Source organism: Microtus pennsylvanicus, chromosome 13, assembly GCF_037038515.1.
Source record: "Microtus pennsylvanicus isolate mMicPen1 chromosome 13, mMicPen1.hap1, whole genome shotgun sequence".
Lineage (NCBI taxonomy): Eukaryota > Metazoa > Chordata > Mammalia > Rodentia > Cricetidae > Microtus > Microtus pennsylvanicus.
Genome location: NC_134591.1, coordinates 22,342,082 through 22,357,676, shown reverse-complemented (window position 1 = coordinate 22,357,676; position 15,595 = coordinate 22,342,082). Strand labels below are relative to the sequence as shown.

The 15,595-nt window shown below is 38.9% G+C and overlaps 1 protein-coding gene across 2 annotated transcripts in view; it reads left to right on the top strand.

Moving 5' to 3' along the window:
• The window catches only part of Bnc2 (basonuclin zinc finger protein 2), a 402,071-nt gene that overhangs the window by 249,323 nt on the left and 137,153 nt on the right, over window positions 1-15,595 (top strand). For both annotated transcript variants that reach the window (XM_075946140.1, XM_075946141.1), the window contains one exon: window positions 12,061-12,163. In XM_075946140.1, the coding sequence (XP_075802255.1) occupies window positions 12,061-12,163 (103 nt within the window). The remainder of the gene's footprint in view (window positions 1-12,060; window positions 12,164-15,595) is intronic.

The following is a 15,595-nucleotide window of genomic DNA, read 5'->3' as shown; positions in this document are numbered from 1 at the left end:
AGTGATTCCTTCTTGTCTTTGTGATGAAGAGAGGCTAGTAGAATTTAGTGAGAGAGGTGATAGACCACATTTTCTTTCCTAGGACGGGAATTCTTTCTAACTTAGAATTTTAATTAGAGTCTGTTATATTTTTGCAACATTTTCCTGTGCTTTTCTTTGTAGCTGTGAACTTAGTAAATACAATCATTCACATAGATAGGCTTACTTCTTAAAAATTAATCTAAAGCCACTATCACCTAGTGTGAATATATAATGAAATTTGCTAAGGGCTGCTTGCTGTTTCTTCAGTCTGGATGGATAGAAACAGAGTCGGGCAGTAAGCACAGGCTACATAAGCTTTGGCCCGCATGGAAGCTGCCCTTCGTTCTTGTTCAGTATTGAATATGTAGTTCATACATGTTTACCTTCAATAAAGCTTGCTTTTTTTTTCTGCTTGCTTTTCATTTTTTGTTCTACTAGCCAGGTTCCATATGTCATTTCTGATGTCTCCACAGACCTTGACTAACACAGATAAAACTTTATGCCAACATCCAAATTATGCATCTTCAATTTGAGATGGTGCTGTCCTAGAAATTGTGTTTTTAGATCTATTCAGTGACTGTAAGCGTAGAAGTGTGAAGAGGAAGCTGAAAATGCGTATGTCTGAGCTTCATTGTTTGTGTCATGAACATGAACCGCCTACAGGAGGACAGAGTAGCTTTCAGAGCATTGTTCGTGCTGTGTGTCAGCTTGCTCAAGATCTAGTTTGATCTCAAATAAGCTGGCTCACCCTACACTAAAGCATTTAATTTTATTTCCTTTTCTATATCTTTTTCTAAAACATGGATTTTAAACTGGTAGGCCTTGACATCCTTCAGAATCATTACTTTTTCTTCTTTTTGGTTAATTTGTAAAAAGGCACCATATGAAAATTGGATTTTTGATCTGATGGAGTTTTTTTTTTATTTCTTATGAACCATTCATAGTCTATCAAGCGAATCCTTCTTTGTTCATGGATTATTAATTCAGTGGACCATAGTAGCTGTTCAGAGCTGTTATAGTCCATGATATTGACTGAGCCGACATATATGTGAACCCAGTCCATGTGCCAAGATGACATTGTTCTGAAACACTCCCCTTTCTCCACCAGTCTTTCTGTTTTTTTACTTAATTTTCAAGATTTAATTCATAGTTCATGACCACCATTACAATGTCTCTTAATTTCCTCAGTGGTGTTGGAGCTCTGTTAGCAGCTACCTGGCTGTTTCTTGTTGCCCTCTTCTGTAAAGAGAGATCTCTTTGTCTTCAAATATCACATGTACTCACTCATAAGTGGCTTTTAAACATAAAGCAAAGAAAACCAACTTACAGTTCACAATCCCAGAGAACCTAGACAACAGTGAGGACCCTAAGAGAGACATACATAGATCGAATCTACATGGGAAGTAGAAAAAGACAAGATCTTCTGAGTAAATTGGGAGCATGGGAACCATGGGAGAGGGTTGAAGGGGAGGGGAGAGGTAGGGAGGGGAGCAGAGAAAAATGTGTAACTCAATAAAATCAATTTTAAAGGATGGCTTTTAAATGAACTAATCTTTAAGATAAAAAAGGATAGTAATCTTAATTTTTAACACTCTGGGGTGCATTTTACCCTGGATGCTTATAGATTTCATAGAAATTTGTGAAATTTTCCTGAGTATTTAATATAGTCCTTTGAATTTGAAAAAATAAGCTACCAATAAGAATAAATAGCTGTGTATGTGTGCACGCGTGCATGTGTGTGTGCGTGTGTGTGTGCGTGAGTGTGTTTAAATGCATTGTCTGAGATGTTTCATTTGAACAATCCCAATGACTCCAGCTACTAGAATAACAGAGATGTGCCTTCATTGATTTATGCAAAGCTCTAATGAACCCAGCACAGGTCTTAACACAGACCTGGGAATTCTAGATCTAACATTAATAACGTATGAGGGAACTCAGCCTGTTCATCATATTATTACCGTTATCTGTAATAGATGATACCTGCCTTTAAGCAGAGGAGCTCATTCTTATGGGGGTAACTGTGATGTACCAATATATACACAATGGAAAGTAGCAAAACGTGGGTTGCAAGTGGGCATTCTGAAGACGTGGGTGGATAAGATGATTTATAATAAGCTATCTGCCTTGGATGTATCTTCTCTCGTGTTTGAGAGCTTGAAATTTCTTAATAGAACCATTCAAGCTCCATCAAATATGTTCGTATTCACTTTCTTCATCTAAAATATAGCAGCGTTGGTGGAATATTCTGCTGTAGGCAAGCAACATAACAGGTTCTCTCACTCTTTCCAGCTGCTCAAGCCTTCATGACCTGCTCTTTTCCCTGTTCTCTGTTAAATTCCGGTTGGAACTTGCTGAGGGTAGGGGAGCAATACCAATTTCTTTAGCCTTTTTTTTGAACATCGGCTATGTGGGAATGGTCTGACCCACTAGTTGTGGCCCGGGTTACTTGGGGACTTCTTAGGGATTCCTCTCTCCTGTTGGAATTTCGTGAGTAAACATGAGGCTGCGTTGGAAGTGTTGTGCAAGCTTGATGGCCGTGCACATATGTGGAATGTCATTAGTCTCACAAAGTGGGCCACGATAAATCCCAAATACAGCAACTTCCTTGCCTTGTCAGCTCACTGTAGAGAAGTTCTTACAAACCTAGGGGAGTGAATTTAGTCAAAAGGACATTTATGTTGCTCTCTTGCTTGATAAATGGATTGATTAAACTGCTTTGGGATTTTAAATTAATATAACCAGATCTGTTATAATGAAGGAAGAATCTAGTAGAATACTTTCTCTCTCCCTCATCTCACCCTCCTTCTCTCCTCTCCTCCCTCCCTCTGGTACATGGGGGATTATCTCAGGACTCCCTCATACCAGGACAGACTCTGGGCTTTATTCTCATCCTGGAAACCCTAGGTATTTTTCCTGAAGGAGACTCTATTATGCCACGTTGGAAGGAACAATAGCATTGACTTAAGCTGATACCTTACATCTGCCTCAACAGGTTTTGGATTATCTCTAAACCTATCTGCCTGGCCACCAAAGTACAAAATCATTGTGTAAATTGCATGCTCTTCCCAGGGTTTGAAGATGCCTCTGAAAAACCAGAGCACAAGCTTCTTATTGTCTTAGTCTTGCTGAGTAGGGAGTAGATTTTTGTAAAGTTGTAAAAGGTTTATAAATCTTCTTACATCACATTACAGTTACAAATTTCCTTATTAATGCCTTCACTATCATATTAGCAATTGTTTTTATGAATACCATAGAGATGTGTAATCAAATTATCACCTTTCAAATTGCATTAGTGAAAATGAATGAAAAGTGTATCAATGGAAGACAAAACTGCTGATTCGGCATAAGGTAAAAATCAGATGATTATTAATAATCAGATGGTATCAGGTATTTTGGCTTTTTATATAAAGTTATGTGTCACTGCAGATACTGAGCATAGTTACTTCGGTTGTAAGTGTGCTTCTTACTTTCATTCTGTGATAGTTGTATCCACTGGAAGAGTCTGTCTTCTAGTTGTATCATCTCAGCTGCCCAAATAATCCGTTAAATTTTCAAGTACACAAGCACTAAATAGCATATCTGAATTGTTAACTCTTAGGTAAGAAACTGAAATGTTTCACCCAAATTGAAATGCCTTTTCATTTTCTGTTTCTCTAATATTACTAATTGCCTAACAAAATAGTTTATATTACTATTGACCTGATTTAATTGGGGGGGTGGGGAGAAACACATCCACATTCGAAAGCTTACATGCTTTGATGCCATGGAAGCATAAGTATTTTCCTTATATAATTGGCCATATCCCGCTGTTGATTTTACTCTGAACTCTTAAATTATTTAAATGGGGTCTTCCTCATGTCGATTGATGGTAGGCTATGATCGTGAGGTAATGACTACAGATGCTCATTGGATCCATGGCTGAAAATTTATGTGCCTCTCTGTGTTCCTTTCTCCCTGTTTAGGTATTCACACAGTCATAGGAGTATTCCCAGTTATGGATAAAGATATACCCATAAGTTTAGGGGTTTCTCTCTTTGCGTCTTCCCCCCTAAACTAAATTTGTTGCTTGACTGAAGTAATTTTTTTTCTATCACAGTAAATCGAGCAATACTATGGACTTCTGCATGACGGAATTCACCATAGCTATTTATAAGTACATTCTCCTCAGAGTTTTTAAAACCTTGGTCTTAGTATTGCTGGGTGTTATCACTGGGAGCTGCCCCCTCTAATATTTAAAAAGATGTTCTGGATTTTTCTGAAAGATGGTGTCATTTAAATGCTAGTTTTAAAACAGATACATTAGGTTTTAATATTTTGAAAAAAATGTTTTTAAACTTAGGTAGCATTGAAATTTCTTTGTTCACTGTGTGTGTATTAATTCACTTAGTATTTACATGGCAAAGTAAATTACATGGGGGAAGACAGAACCACGCTATACTGTGTCTCCTGTGAAAGAGTATCTTACAGAATTCATGTGCACTCAGTGTTAGCACCACTGAAACTAGTAATTGGTTCAGGATATACTTTGCCCATTTATGAATGACTTCATTGAGATGTGTTTCACACCCCATGCCTTCTACCCGTTCAAATATTTGTTTAGTGTGTTTTTGTATGTTCACAATTACGTGTGACAATCAGCTAATTATTTTTTAAACATTTTCATCATCCCAAAATGTAACTCCACAAGTTTTAGTAATGATTCCACCCCATCCCCACTCCAAGATATAGACATTCCTCAGCATCCTGCTTTCTGTTCAGTTTCCCTGTTTGGGACACTTAACTGATCATGCAGTATTAGTGGGGCCTAATGTGAATTGATCATGCAGTATTAGTGTGGTCTTCATGTGAATTGATCATGAGTATTAGTGGGGCCTTCATCTGAGATCATCATGCAGTATTATTAGTGGGGCCTGCTTGCTTCTTCAACTTAGCATAATGCTTTCCAGATTCAGATTTAGGTTTTAACATGGATCACCTTTTTATGACCAAGTAATATTTCATAGTAGGAACATATCACAGTCTGTTTACCTGTTGATGGAGGGCAATATTTTTAAAACAGAAACTTAAAAGTGGAGGTTTTTATCTCTTGATTTATAACAGTAGTAGATGTCTTATGGTCTACTTCGCCAGTGAACCTCTTTGAGTTATTTTGAAAGCATTTATTATAAAAAGTGATATATCTTTCTGGTTCATAATTTTAATTCTTTTAACTGTAATCATCTTTGAATCTCATAGTCTTTTGCATTTTCCAAACTGTCTAAACCAGTGGTACCTTCCCTTCATGGCGATGCTAGCAGGCTCTTTTCATATGGAGTATGTACAAGATTGAATGATGTGTTTTCTATTGAAAAGCCAAAAAGGATTTTCTGAGTACACAGGCACAACTACTATTTCTTTATATTACATGAAGAAACAATTAGACAAATGTAATGGACATTTTTTAACTTTTTAAATTTTCATGTTATTAGCACCAAATTTATATGTTTATCATAACTTTTCATTAAATAAGTTTTTTTAATAGTGTTTTAGGCAGACAGAATAAGTCTGTTGTTTCTCTCATTTGCTGCCATTACTCATACATCCTGAGTATAATAGCATTTGTGTTATAGCTGAACAAGCTGTGGACCCTTAGCATTTATAATAAGCCCTATAATCTCACCAATAATCACTAATTGTAAACCATATATGTTACCTATTCAACCTCAGATTTCTTTCTTTGTATAAATACAGAGGATATAACTACCGTAGTAATAGTCTCATTGTTAGAATTATATGTATTTTTTGGCGGTTGTTGAAAAAAAAGGAGTTTGTTTGGGTATGGTCTTTATAACCATATAAAGCCTTTGGGTACATGGTCTATGTCTGCCCACTGACACCCTGCCTAATTTAAAATCCGGATTGTAAACCCTTTTTGCCCAAAGGGTAGGCCGACCTTTACTTGCAACATGGAAGAATTTTGTAACCAATAAAAAGTAATTGTTTCATGTGGTTGTATTGCTTATATTGGTCACAAATATACTTAGTAGTTGTCGATCAGTTTTTACATGCTAAAATTTTTTGTTCAAGTGGCACCATAAAACTGGCTGGTTTTTAGAAAGCCAAGTCTTCTGCAAAGCCATGTTTGATAGGCTTCCCAAGACTTAGGCTAAATTTCATATTCTAATTTGTAAGTTGTTTCTTTTTACTTAGCTTTATGAATTGGCCATATGATGAAATGGGGAAACTTCCCTGAATATTTAATAGGGAGATATTTTTTGGTATGACGTGTGTGTGTGTGTGTTTGTGTGTGTGTATCTTTAAAACTAAAAGGTTGAGGATGGTGGTAGCATATGCCTCTAATCCCAACACTCAAGAGGCAGAGGTAGACGGATCTCTGTGAGTTCGAAGCCAGCCTGATCTACATAGCAAGTTCCAGGACAGCCAGGACTGTTACACAGAGAAGCCCTGTCTTGAAAAAATAAAATAAAATAAAAAACAAAATCAACAACGATGAAAAACAAATAAACAGAAAACCTAGAAGATAGGTTGAACTTAATAAAAATAGATTACTTACATTCTGAGAATAGAATTTGGTGGTAGAGGATTTGCTTAGTGTGTTGGAGGCCCCGGGTTCCATGCTCAGCACTGGAAGTGAACTGAGAACAAACGGCAACACTTTTCACTGCTAACCATTACAACCATTACTATCTGCTCATAAATTATACTGCCTACGTTTATAAAAGAAACGAGTGGACGGAATGAATGCTGCCTTCACAGTTAAATTTTTTTCCTAATTTAAGTTTAATACGAGTTGCATTCTTCTGTATTAAATGCTTGAATTTTTTCCAAGTGAATTTTTAGAAACAAGGTTACAGATTCCCCTTATTGTCCCTAGAAATGAACAAGGAGAAAGCGAATTAAGAATATTTAGTTAGCCGGGCAGTGGTGGCGCACGCCTTTAATCCCAGCACTCGGGAGGCAGAGGCAGGCAGATCTCTGTGAGTTCGAGACCAGCCTGGTCTACAAGAGCTAGTTCCAGGACAGGCTCCAAAACCACAGAGAAACCCTGTATTGAAAAAATTGAAAAAAAAAAAAAGAATATTTAGTTACCTACGAGAGTTTGGGCGGAACTTCAAACACAAAGAGAGAGTGCCCTGTGGATATGTTTTCTTGTTTTGATTTGTTTTGCTTTCTGGTGGGTGGGGAGGATGGCGGACAGTTAAAATCCAGAACTAAAACGAGTTTAATTCTGGACCCCTGCCCTGTCATTGTGATTGCTCCTACATGTATGTTTTATATATGTGTTTGCCTCATGGTCTTATTTTGCCTGTTATTATTCTGTGTCAGATGGCTTGAGTGGGTATTTCCACATAAGGAGCACTAACTCATGATTTAGCCTGTGTATATATAGTTCTTTGTCAGTGATATTAAGTATAACAGAAACAATCGTTTGCTTTCCTGACAAATGTCGTTTTGTAAGAACCCAAATGTTTGGTCCATACATACTTATGAGTTAGAGACAGCTGGTGTAATGAAACCCAAGTACTGTTTCTCTGACAGTCTAATCAGGATTGGAATAGGTCTTTGGCATATAACCAGAATACCTCAAAAATACATTCTGATTTAAAATTAAAACCCATGTTAGACTTTGTTTACCAGCTTTCCTTATTTGTAGGTTTTAGGTGTGCCTTTTTCAAGATAGGTCTTGCTTATATTGTCCAGGTTATTGTTAATCCCCTGAACTCAAGCAATCCTTTTGCATCAGCATCCCAGCTAGATGGAACTATGTATGTGTGAATTACTATGACCATTTCTGACATATTTTTGAGTCTGTACATTTTCCCTATTCGGTTATAGGTAGAGGAATACATTGAAGAGTAATTGATGGAGTTCCTCCACTAATATCATTTCAGAGGCTCAAAACAGAATACATATGTGTATATCTATATCTATATAGTCTCAGTTGAGGATAAGTGTATACACACACACACACACACACACACACACACACACATATATATAACAAAAATAATGAGTAAAGCAATCTCCATACAGAAAGATCCAAGTGCAGGGAAGACTGGTTTGATAAGGAGAAAAGAAGAATGAACAAGTTAATTAGGATCCATTTTGGGTGGTCCTGGGAAAACACAACTGGAATTCAGGTATTAACAGCGAGAGTGGGCTGCCAGGAAAGGCAAGGACAGATGATTTTTGGAGGGAGACATACGCCAGCAAAACTGTTCTGTGATGGACTCTGAGCAGGAACAACACTCAGTGCTTGCTCGCCATTGGTGCAGACCACACAGACATACTCAGGTTAGATCGTCTGAGTGGCTTCAGCAAGACACTTAGTTATCACTTCAGGCCTCACATGTGAAAGAAAAGGGATAAACGTGCAAAGATTGCCAGGCGGTGATAGTGCACGCCTTTAATCCTACCACTCGGGATGCAGAGGCAGGTGGATTTTTGTGAGTTCAAGGCCAGCATGGTCTACAAAGCCAGTCTAGGGCTGTTACACAGGAAAACCCTGTCTCAAAAGAACAAAATAAACCACCAAAAAAATAAAAATAAAAATGTGAAGCTCATAGTCTTTTCTTTGTAAATTATCTAGCACATTGCCTGGAAAAAGGCAAACATTCAGTTAATCTAACTATTATTAATAGTAACGGACAGTAAGAAGTGATCACATTTAGATGGAGCCATAGAGAGAAATAGATGGTAGCTCTCTACCCTGTTTAAGAACTCTTGTTCTTGGGGTCTGCCCATTAAGCCCACTGCCTGCAAGTAACAACTTGCCATGCCTTGCACACTAGGCCACTGCCATCCATTACTTGCCACTTAGTACAATGACTGGTTCCCAAATGGTGTTTTATTTTTGCATGGCACTGATATGTAGAGTTGTAGGAGAGGGTGGGATTGCCAAATTAAGAATGTAGAGCCCGACCATGGGCAGCAACTGTACTTGGTTACAGTGGTGAGATGCTGCTGCTGCCAGAAAAGCTGGGTAGTCAGCTTCCATTGCTCGGGAATGAAGAAAGGTAGTGTTACAAATTTCACCAAGGTCGAGGAGGAAGGGGAGACTAAACGAGGAGCCAAATGTACCCAGAGCTTTGCTTCAGAGAGTGCAGCTTCAAGAACCTGTGGACAGAATGCAGATAGCAGAATTCAAATGTATGTGGCATGAGGAAGTAGAGACATTGTTTTGGGCATACATGAAATTTCTCTCTCAAGAAACCCATGGTATTTTTAATGCGTTGCCTGTTAAAATGTTTCTTATCATTGTTCTTGAAAGTTGAGGAAAAGAGTTACAATGTAGGTAGTTACAATGGTAGCTCCTGCAGCTTCTTCTTGAGAGCTGAGTAGACAGGTTACAAGGTGTTGAGGAGGTATTCTATGCTATGTCCTGCAGATAGGTCTGCATTGGCCAGTTTGAACACTTCTCCCTGCAGAGAGAGGTAGGGCCAGTCTCAATGAAGCTCCTGCAGCCTTCTCCTTTCTGGCGTTCAGAGCTTGTCATTCAAGCAGTATAATATGGCCAGGTCCTGTGCAGAGTTCGCAACAGACTGGGAAGCACCCCAGCATTAGCTAACGGAAGAGTGGAAGATGCTCACAGGGATATATTCTCCCACTGCAGCTCTTTCCGACTCTCTCCCTGAAACACGTGGACGCTTCCGAGGCTTAACCAGTGTTGATAGTTTACAACAATCTATTTTGTAAGTGTGCCTAAGTTGGCAAACAGTCACATAGGTTCTGTTTTGTTGTGAATAAATAGCATGTCAAAGTTTTACGCTATTTCAAAACATTATTTAAAACAAAACTTCCTTTGAAAGCCACGATAGTCTCTTACTCAAAATATTTATTTAGACCATATTGTTTAAGTATATGTAATTCCCTTAAGCAGGAATTGTAGTCTATGCAAGTCTGAATCTTAAGAAGGTAGGCCTTATGGAATTTATAGAAATACAAAATGAGTATTCCAGGGCTTAAGTGTTTATATATAAAAGGGTTGAGGTGTTACAGTGTTTTATGTTTGGTTATATAGAATTCATGAAAAAGAAAGCATCTGGAAAGATTTCATTCACAAATGAACCAGATGGATAATGTTATTTCAATAGTAATAAATGAATGAATTAGCCAGTGCCAAGGGGTGTGTGTGTGTGTGTGTGTGTGTGTGTGTGTGTGTAACTAACCTACATCTTTTACTTGTTTTTGTCTTATTACTAAAATTGAATTTTTGCTTTAAATGATATAATACAAAATATTTGGCAAAATGATTAACATCAAATTAATGATTCAAAGTGATTGATATCAGTTATTCTAGTGTTAAAAATTTTCTTTGGAATATCATTTTTTATTGCCTATTCCTTGATATTTTATAAAACAAATGTTTTAAAAATATTTATATAAGTTTGTACTAATGTACTTCAAGTATTTTTAATGTTAATATAATAATCTCCATGTCTGAACCTATAACTGGATACATTGAGAAGCACCTTGTATTTAGTGGAAACATTGTATGTTAAACTTTTGGTCATAATCAGATCTTGAGTTCTTTAATCAGTCAGTCAGCATGCTATGTGTGTAAGCTGTTCATAAACATGTTATGATATATCAGTTAGTACAGGAATTGGAAAGTGAGCTTTTGGAAGAGTCCTCATGCCCACCTAGCTCTTTAATCACTAAACATGCAGCCAACCTTTATAACCTAGATAGGGTGCAATCTGCTGACTGGGTTCGAAGAAACTCCGAAGTAACCGATGGATTGTCCACAAGTATCACCTTTGTACTGAACAAAAGAAAGGATTAAGTCTGAAAGGTGCATAGATTGAGGACTGTCGCATCTAAAATGGGGTTGGTACTCACAGAGAGACTGTTCATTAGTGAAACATGAAGTCGTTAAACCTGCATGGCCTGTACATAGAGAGAAAAAGTCCACTGAGTTCAATGTGTTACAGATGGACTGATACTAGGGAAGTAGTTATGTAAAACCCAGATGCTTTTAGGAAGGTGAGCTTCTGAGTATCTTAAGTGTAGTCGCCATGTGCCCATCCACACTTTCAGGGTCCTCTTTGAGGGTCCCCACCCCATCCCAGGTATCCTTGATTCTTTCTGAATCTCTGGGGAGATGTTTTCCAGCAGCTCAGATAGCCACAGTAGATTGTTAGTAGGTGAGTAGTCAAGATAAATCCCTTCTGGTTCTAGAATTTCCGTGCAGCTCGAAGTCATATATACAAGGTAGTTTTATTAGCTGGTGTCTTGTGGCACAGGTCAGCGGGTTTAGCACAGTTTCTGAGCATGGATTTCACTCATAGAAAGTTATACTCCATTTATGGAGCTTTCTAAGAGTTCACTTTATAATAAGAACTGGTGAGATGATTTTTAAAATGCTTGTACAGAATTTAAAGGCATTTTGTGTGTGTGTCAGTGTTCTAGGACAGAATTGTATTTTTCTAAGAGTAGAATCTTCATGTAAGCCTTTTTCTGTTTTATGTCTGACCTCAAAATAAAGTTTCAACTTATTTTCTTATCATCATTAAAATAAAAATGGTGATTTTATTTTAATATAGGGATAAAACTAGAATTAATAAATCATAGGAAAAACAAGAGATTGGGAAATGGTAGCTATAAGCATTTAAATGAAAGCTACTAAAGGGGATTTTTCTAATAATTATCATTTGTCTGCCATATTTTACTTTTACAGATATTTCCCTTGAACAATATTTGGCTGGTACATTTTTGAATGTGTGCTGTTTTGCATTATCGTGAAGTAGTTAAGTTAAATAAACACACAGCAGCAGCAGAATTGTTTTTCTCTTTTGGAGATCTAGTGTCAAAAATCCAGTGTCCTTGGAAAACATGATCCTTTATCCACATTTATCTTGTTTTATCTTTGTATCTAAAGACTTAAGATACTGTGTTCATGACTGCTTTGCCTTCTCAACCCTTTGTTGTAAAATATTTTCATATAAACTTTATTTTCAAAAGTCTTCAGATGCTAAAACCAGTGAGAAGTCGTATGCTTCCCAACTGACACTGATGCCTCTGCTCCTCTCCTTTCAGGCCATCCGCTGCACACTGGTAAACTGCACGTGTGAGTGTTTCCAGCCTGGGAAGATTAACCTGCGGACGTGTGATCAGTGTAAACATGGCTGGGTGGCGCACGGTGAGGAAAATCTAGACTGCTCTCTCTGTTGTTCTCGTTATGTCCCTGTGAGTGTGCACATGCACTCAGTGTTTTGCTTTTGTTTTTGTTTTAGAGAGTAGTTACTGACCTGGAAAAGAGAGCAGTTAGCTGTGCTCCAGGTGTTAGCTAACGTGCATTCTGCAGCTCTCAAACAGCGTATTCTCCTCCCCAGGAAGAAAGACTAGGCAGGCAGCCCTCTGCAGAAGGGCGAGATGTTTATAGAATCCTTGGGCAGTGGGGTTCACACTGAGCACAGCAGCAGCCAACAAGTACCAGGCCTGATGGAAACTCAAACATACCACAGTTGGCCTTTCAGGGCCTGGACCTCAGAGGGAAGCTGGCAAATCTTCCTTGCTTGAGATCTCCTCCTCAGTGACTACACGCCCTTGTCGTGTGTGCTGAGTTTATCCCTCCAGATGTTAAACTCTGTATGGTTTAAGGAGGGTGAGCAAGTGGCTGGTATCTGAAAAAGCAACCTGTAAATAGCCCTTCAGTCTGCACTGGGATTAGAGGAGGCCCACGATGTTAAAGACTGCACTGTGTGTAGATGTCATTGGAGTGAGGGTGGCCCGAGCAAAGATTCCAGTGGAGATTGTTTGCCAGGTACAAAGAGCTGTTCCGTCAATGTGGTTTTACTGCATATTTAACATATTATTGTGTGTGGTTTATGTTTATTGTGTTTAAGCAAAAGGAGACATGGAAATAAGCAGACGTTTCTCCCCCTCCTAGACTGTGTAATTTTAAAAGATAGGTAATGTTTATAGAAGAAACCCTGGCTTGAGTTTTTGACAGCCTCGGGTATTGGCTCTTAAGTGGACATACTCTTCATTCCCCAACAGTGCCAAACATTCAGTGGGTTGTATTTTTTATAAATGTCATGTTATTCTAGCAAGATCTGAGGTAACACCACCAGGCCATGTCTTGAAATGCTTTTAATTTATCATGTACTTCGCTTGCTTGGGCTTGTGTGTTGGAGTTGAAGGGACCTCTCAACCGTACTTCCATGAGAGAGATAGTCACATAAGGAAAAGTATTGGAAGGAGTGTGCTTGGATGACATACCATAATCCTGTGACCAGTCCTTCAGAGAGAGAACTCTTCCTGGCTTCCTTCAGAAAGCCAAGATGCTCAACAGCCCAGCGGCAGGCAGCAGAGCCGGTGCTGTGCTGGTGACCGCAGAGCTGCTGAAGGACTTCCGCTTTTCCTCCACTGGCTTCCTAGGGCCTCCACCCCAAAATTTTCTGGATGATGAGGTGTGTGGAGGCAGTTTGGGCACAGACTATTCTGAGGTGACTGGGTGTCTTAAACAACAGAAGTTTATGCTCCTGTAGCTCTGGAAGGTAGATCCCGGAGGTCAAGTTGCTAGCAGAGCTAGTTTTATCCTGAGGGCCTTTTAGTCTTTGGGTGGCTTGTCTAGTGTGGTCTCTGCCTCTGTGCTTGCCTGTGGTGTCTGCTAGTGCTCCTGTTCTGCCCCTACTTACCAGGGCCCCGTCAGACTGCTGCTGAGGGCCACCCCAAGGCTCTCAGCTTAACTTAATCCTATCTTTCTAAGGCTACATATCCAAATATAGCCACATTCTGAGATGTGACTTGGGGGAGCACAATTCAGCTCATGACACTTTTCAGACGTCCTTTTTTTATTTCCTGGAGGAAATTGTGGGGGGGGGTGTGGGTGTGTGTGTGTGTGGGTGGGTGTGTGTGGGTGGGTGTGTGTCTTATGCGTGCTTGCTCATGACCCTCTTACTCCAGTCTTTGGTGTACTGAGTTTACAGACATTCACTGCCGTGCCTCACTGAGAGCATTGGTGTGCTTGGATAGACTTGCACTACTGTGCCTAACTAAAATTCTTGGTTTTGCTAGAAAATAGTTAGAGACTTTCTGCTCCTTACACATCATATGAGGTCATTGGAGGCATAGTGATACAGAGTCTTCTAAGGAAAAAAAAAGTTATGGCTCTCCCCTTTAATAGTGTGTTACTTAACATGACCCTCGACTCTCTTACTTGTAAATTATGATACTAATGGTAGTGTTTAGTGCTGGAGGTGTAGCTCAGTGCTCGAGTATGTATTTAAGTATTTGCAAAGTCCTGAGTTCTCCTGTCAAATGATGCTTTGTAATCTTACAGTGGAAAACGGGTGATAAAATAAAGGCTTTAATAAATATTCTATTTGAAAAATACATATTGGACAGAAGTTGTAAAGTAAAGAGGGGTTAATAATTAAACAAAGGGCTTTTATTTTCCATCCAGAGCCTCCTTGTGTTAGCATCCTGTATCTACTGTGGGAGTCTCGGGAGACTAACGGTTGACCGTGTCACTAGAATTTGTTTTATATATCCACTTCCATGTGCATATTACATTAGTTGGGTAGTAAAATACAAATGCTGGTTTTATTCCTTCCTGAAAAACATGTTTTAGTCCTGGCCAGTAAGTTTTTTTTGGAGACTTTTTGAAGGATGTGAGTTTTTACCATCTTGAATAAGATGTTTCTATTACAGTAAACTCTGCCTTCCCTACTGTATTATTACAAGTGCTTTTGCTAAGATAATTAATTTTGGGATTTCTCAGATCTAAGTAAAATTAATTCCAGTTGTTTCCCTCGCAGTTATCATCTTGACCTCTCTTCTACCTCATAATATGGACATATCTGTGCATAACTTGAAATATATACACGGGGGTTTGCAGAGCCCACCCTCCCCCCTTCATTAGGACAAGCATGGCAGTGAGGGTTGGCTCCCGGCCTTTGAGTTGGCAGTGGGAGGAGAGCACCCACTCATTTTGCCCCTAGCATCTCCACTAATTGCTGCGTTCCCTCCCCCTGCACAGAAACCCTGAAATCATGTCTCCAATTATTTCTGCTCAGGTGAGACACAGCCGTCTTTCTGGCCATGTTACCCATAGTGTCCTGTATGGAACAAGGAGGAAGTGACTCTGCCTTTCCAGTGTGGGAATTCTCTTCAAAAATGTGTGAGGCAGGAAAGGTGCTACACCAGCACACAGTCCTGACAGTGCTGTCTTGTGGTAGCATTGGTTACATTCTACTATTGCTACTGTGATTTTAAAGCATACATACACGCACATATGCGTGCACACGCATACAGGAGTACTTGCTGCTTACAGATAACCGAGTACCTAAATGGCACATTCTTTATTGTTAAAAAAAAAAGCTAGAAAAATTTTGGTCTCTTTTGAATAAGTGTCTTCTTACATCTCTTTTGTTATTTGTTTCTGAAGTGTTGGGTTTCATGTGCCATTGTATAACATACACAGACTCACACACCTATGTGCATGTTATATATATGCACACTCCATAGCCTTACACATTGCTCCTTGAGCTTGAGTGAATTAAAGACATTAACTGCCTCCAAGAAACATTGGAGAGATGTTGGAAGATATTTGAAGAGGGATTAATTC